The 5257-nt window shown below is 40.7% G+C and overlaps 1 protein-coding gene across 3 annotated transcripts; it reads left to right on the plus strand.

Moving 5' to 3' along the window:
- Positions 1–339: 339 nt before the first annotated feature.
- On the plus strand, positions 340–4540 carry LOC147702370 (uncharacterized). 3 transcript variants are annotated; one of them, XM_086930992.1, is made up of 5 exons: positions 341–1471; positions 2343–2454; positions 2619–2755; positions 3018–3264; positions 4247–4540. In XM_086930992.1, exons 2-5 carry the CDS (start codon positions 2346–2348, stop codon positions 4282–4284), a joined length of 531 nt encoding a protein of 176 aa, XP_086787118.1. In that variant the 5' UTR covers positions 341–1471; positions 2343–2345; the 3' UTR covers positions 4285–4540. The 3 variants fall into 3 exon arrangements, 2 of the variants coding, with proteins under 2 accessions (XP_086787118.1, XP_086787119.1); XR_015297520.1 differs by lacking the exon at positions 2343–2454 and having other exon boundaries at positions 340–1471; XM_086930993.1 differs by lacking the exon at positions 341–1471 and having other exon boundaries at positions 2099–2454.
- The last annotated feature ends 717 nt before the right edge of the window (positions 4541–5257 follow it).

The following is a 5257-nucleotide window of genomic DNA, read 5'->3' on the forward strand; positions in this document are numbered from 1 at the left end:
TGACTCACTCGCTCTCTCTGACTGACTCACTCACTCGCTCTCTCTGACTGACTCACTCGCTCTCACTGACTCACTCGCTCTCTAACATTTTATTTGCAGCTTATTTGCATAAAGCAAATGTGCAAACGAAGAATATGTTCTGAACAGTAAAACACAGGGAGGTGGAGCGTCAACATAGGAAGGATGACTTGCACAGAACCCACTCCCTTCTCCTGTGAGATGCAGGCCTCGCTTCTGCCAATCAGATTTCTGTTGAGAAGGCTGCAGGCTCCTACTATACTAAGGCCAACAAAATGGCCCCTAATACCGATAGAGCGGAAACGACAGACTGGCCAAATCGGTATAAATAGAGATGTAGTAGAAACGCGGCTTGTGGTATTAGAGTGTGTGATAAAATTGATAACACAAGTTAAAACAAATGAGCACCTTTTAGCAGGCGAAGTTGCGGTTTAAAAGAGAATATTTGCTAGGGTACAGGCACTGCAGTTGACAAAAGACTTTCCTCCTGCCAAAGATGCTAGTCAGTTCTCGGCACTAAATTCAGGAACTGCTGGCACGTACTTCCGTTATCTGGCTTTTGCCAGGGCTCTAGAATAAGGCCTATGCAAACGTGAAAATGTATGCCTTCTGAAAATTAGTTAAAATTATATGAAATTTAATGAAATCCACTTATGTTGGTATCTTGCATGAAAATTGAATGTGTGGGTGGGCATAGCTCACGTTCAAAAGTCATGAGATACACTCGAGCTGCACACAAGAAAATGTCTCCTACGAGACGTTTTCTGCTTCAGTCAGTATAAACTGCGAGATTTTGTAGCCACAAAAATGGAGAGAATGTAGCAAATGTCATATAACCCGAAATTTGGAAATTTCACGAGCATTATAAAAAGTTTTCATGTGCCTTCCAGCAACAGAAGTACTGGAGCAGCATACAATTGGCTCTTCCCTCATTAATATTGATGAGGCCTTATGCATTCATGAGATACAATGTAACCTGTAAGAGAAGAAAAGCCTTTGCCGCCATCTCTGTCGTAGGTTGTAACTAGCTACATGGTTTGGTGCAGTTTCCACATTTTTCTCTTTAGAGCTAGCCTGTGTTAAAAAGGAGAAACAAAAGAATAACCATTTCTCCACTCTCCTTGGATCAGATAAATCAGATAAGTACCTATGTCCTTCTAAATATGTATACCATCATCCTACCATATACCAGATAGACGAGGATTCTTTGGTTAAATATATCTTTCTTCTATCATTGTATTCTGTACAGGACGAGAGTCCGAAGAAACTCTGGTGCGAAGAAACAGCTACACAAGCATGTACCTCTGGCGAGGGAACACAGAGGCGAAGGAACCCGGAAGAAGATATCAACGACCTGGGAGAGGAAGACCCGCGTGTCAGGGCTGGAACATGTCAGAGGTGTCCAATCAAGGATCCACAAATTCCTGACTGCAGGACAACAGGGCCCGAATAAGTAAGTCAACAACACACAGGGAGTGCAGGAAATGCTAGGCAGAGCTGTGACTTATGCAAAGCACATTCTTGTCCCGGACTTCCCAATTTATTCACACTTCACTCCACCCCGCTCCCTGTCTGCAAATGGAGAGGGTGCGACTTACAATGCCCCTACCCTGCTGTCCTTGAGTCTGAGTATGGAGTTCTGTGCCTGAGCCTTGTTCTATCTAATGCCACTAATGGTGTGTGTTTAGGGCCTTGTTTTTTGTGAACCAGGTTTTCTGTAATTGATTATGGCAAACTTCAGAATTACTTCTTTTAGATGCTGAAAGGAGGATGTAGCGTGGATCCTTGTTCAACAAATTTGAAATGATTTAATAGTTGCAGTAAGGCAAGTTATGGAACAGATAGATGACTGGGATCCTGGAAAGCTACCACTCTACCCTGATAGTATGTCCAGAGGCTTATTTCTTTGAATGAGTGGTAAAGGGCCTCGGTGCCATAGTCATGCACCTGTAAAGGGCCAACATTGAATCAGTCAGCTGTTAAATGCCAAACTTGTCATTTGCCCAAGCTGGAAAAGAACACACATGGTATCTCTCTCCTGTCTCTAGATGTCTAAGACGTTTATTTCTGACCTGCACCATCCCTTGGTCATGTGAAAGCCACTGTAACGGTGGCTATGCATTGAGGATCAGTCTAACAAAAATGTTAGAACCCGTGCAGCGATAATCTTACCTTTCACATGCTACCTTGGCAAAAATATTAAAGTATGTCCATGTGCTTATATATAGTCTACACTGGGGTACATTTTTTTTTTTTTTTTAAAGGTACATAGGAAATGGCATTTCCACTTGTATGACCTAATTATGATTTGCGTTCTCTCTAAGGAAATGGTATATAACTCCTTGTCCATAATTAATGAAAACAAAAGCTTTTCTGTTGGCCCTGGTTCCTGTCAGGGGTGTGTACGGTTACAAGCTGAAAACGAACACTTAAAAGGTGCGTGCTTCATATTCTACCTTTCCACGTAAACTGCAAAAAATTCCCATTAATAATCCTTTTTTTTTCCATCCAAACACATGCATTGCCAAAAAGTATGCTTGTTAAGTGTATATTGTATTTATTATCTGCTGCCTTTAACAAGTGTATTTATTTGATTATAGCACAGTTGCAAGGCACTTGCAATAGTGAGTTGGCTGTACAGTATTTGCAAGATCAGCTGTCTGCTTTGACCAATCCACGGAATGTAACAGATATAACATCCTCAAAAACATGCAGTCGATCATTCACTGTACAAAAGGTATACTTTTCTTTGCCACTCTTTTAACACAGTTAAAGTTTATATAGGACAAACCTTGTAGATTTCCTGCATGAGGGCTTTGAAATCTTTCTGCTTGCATTGTTTTTAAGTATGGCTGATTTATACTCCTGGAGCTAACATAGCAAATATTACATTGTTAGCCATGTACCAGATGCCAAATCAAAAACCCGCAATCTATGCATATTTTTGAGATTGTAACCTAACATAATGACAAATAGTTAATAGTTGTGTTATTTTGCAGACTGATATGCAGCAGTTGGTAAAGGACTCAAACGATCCTTCACGGTTCAGAGATGTACTAGTTCCAAAGAGAAAATTGCACAAACTCTTGGAGGAAGCCAAGTCAGAGCGGGACAGTGCAGGTTTTCTTCTCAATGGCATCAGCGAAGTACTTATTTCTCCTAAAGAACTTGCATCTGCAAAAGGTGTAACGAAGGCTCGTGCTGGAACAGCAGTCTTTGACGAGGAGAAGGTTGATGCATTGTTTGGTAAGATATTACAAATGTTCAAATTAACATTCAGTCGAGCTGGGATTGTGACAATTCATTATACATTGTGTTGTATGTTTGCATATGTGAGGTTGTATCATAACTGAACGATGACTCCATCATTGCTTAACAGCTGTCTGCAAAAGAACAATAAGAGCAATGGGGGTGCCTTGTAATTTCTTAACAGTTTGTGCTGATCTTGTGCTACAAATGGCGTGCAAATCTGGCGCAAAGCCTTGAGTTGGGATTTCATTTGCAAATCTGTAGGTCCAGGTGTGAGGTTCTCAAACTGGATGAATGAGTGATAGCAAACTGCACTAACAAAATATACTGTGCTCTCAGCTTTTATTTAGACTGGATCAACTCCCTAATAATTAGATCAGTTGGTCCTGGTCCTAACACTTGGTTGTAAGCTCCTATTTTGATTTCTGGTCACTATGCTAGTTTCTTAGACGACTGTTTTCCAAATATGATAATTGCAAGTACAGTTCAGACTCACCCTGGCTGCCTCAATGATGGTTTTGTAAAGAAATCTGGCACTGATTACTTTCTGTTTGCAGAGGAAGCTTGCCCGCGTCTAGTGAACAGGACTATGGCCCATGCTTGTTTTAATGCATCTACATTTGTACAGTCTTTATCAAGTACCCCAGCATTTCAAAAGGGTGAAAGAGCCAGAGAAGACACACTGCTACTTGGGGCTAGAACTGTCATTGTGGACCTGGGGCTCATAGTTCATAAGGGAACTTTTTTTTTTCTTCAGCTTCTGGCCCCCTCTTCATCAATGCTTTGCTCTAAGCTGTGCCAAACTTTGACCAAGTGGCCTTAATGTTTCACTTAGGAACCATGTAACCCTAACCATATCTCATCTGGCAGACTGTATGAAATAATGGAATTGGAACTTTTGATAGGCAGCCCAGCCGTATTAAAAATCATAAAGAATGGTGGGAACATGATACTGATGTATGTTATTTTGTTTTTCCAGAGTTTATGAAGTCTGTGTGCAGTGCCAACGGCTGGTAGTCACTGGACAACAGAAGTATGAGAAGGAAGCTGGCTATAAAAATTTGCAATGCCAGAAGAGGATTAAGAAAATCTCTGCATCTAGAATCAAACCATGAAGTTGCTGGTTTTCGTTGAGCTATTTCTTCTTGTTGCATTAGCCTGGCCTTTCTTCCCCGGATCTTATTTTTTTTCTGGATGTTTTCTCTTGTTTGGTATCCTGGCCCCTGTGGGGCCAAATATGTGCTTTAGATAAATAAAATTGCATTGAAACCTCCCTTTTGATAATTTGTTTCCTTTACCACTATTTTGGTTAGTGTTTTGCAAATGGTCACCATGTCAAACAGCGTCCGATAATGCTCTGTACCTCTAAATAAGGCAAATCCCAGTGAGTCAGGAGTATGGGAGTAGTGGCACATGTTAAGCTGATCTGAATGCAAAGGTATAACATTGCTGCAGGCCACTTCTTTTATATAAAGGTGCTTGTGGTATTTCTGCAGCACAAACATAGCCAAAAATAGCAACTTGTATTTTATACAAGTGTCTACCTCTCACTTTAGAGTTTAAAAAGTAATCTTTCCAATGCAGGACAAATAATCTGAGTATTAGGACCAGATTTAGAGACGTTTTGTGTCTGGTTTGCTTGAGTTTATAATGCAGACCTGATTCAAAATTTTCGGGATTTGCAAACAAGAGCAAATTGGTATTTGGTACAACACATCCGAAATGGGAAAAGTTTCACTTTTGTGTACACGTAGTATTTTTTGGGTAATGGAAGGGTACCCTTCCATTACAAAACCTAAACTAGACTCTCGCAGACAACATTGCATTATAGTACTGGTACTGGAAATGTCATGGGATCATCCCAGAGTAATTGACTTCCATCCTGAAGCGGTTATAGAATCATCCAGGGATAATCATCAGTCATCCTTAAATTGTCTAGAGCCCATCCAGGAGTCATTCTCACTCATCCTGATGTTGTCAGTTAGTATTC

The sequence above is a fragment of the Lissotriton vulgaris genome, chromosome 7, assembly GCF_964263255.1.
Source record: "Lissotriton vulgaris chromosome 7, aLisVul1.2, whole genome shotgun sequence".
NCBI lineage: Eukaryota > Metazoa > Chordata > Amphibia > Caudata > Salamandridae > Lissotriton > Lissotriton vulgaris.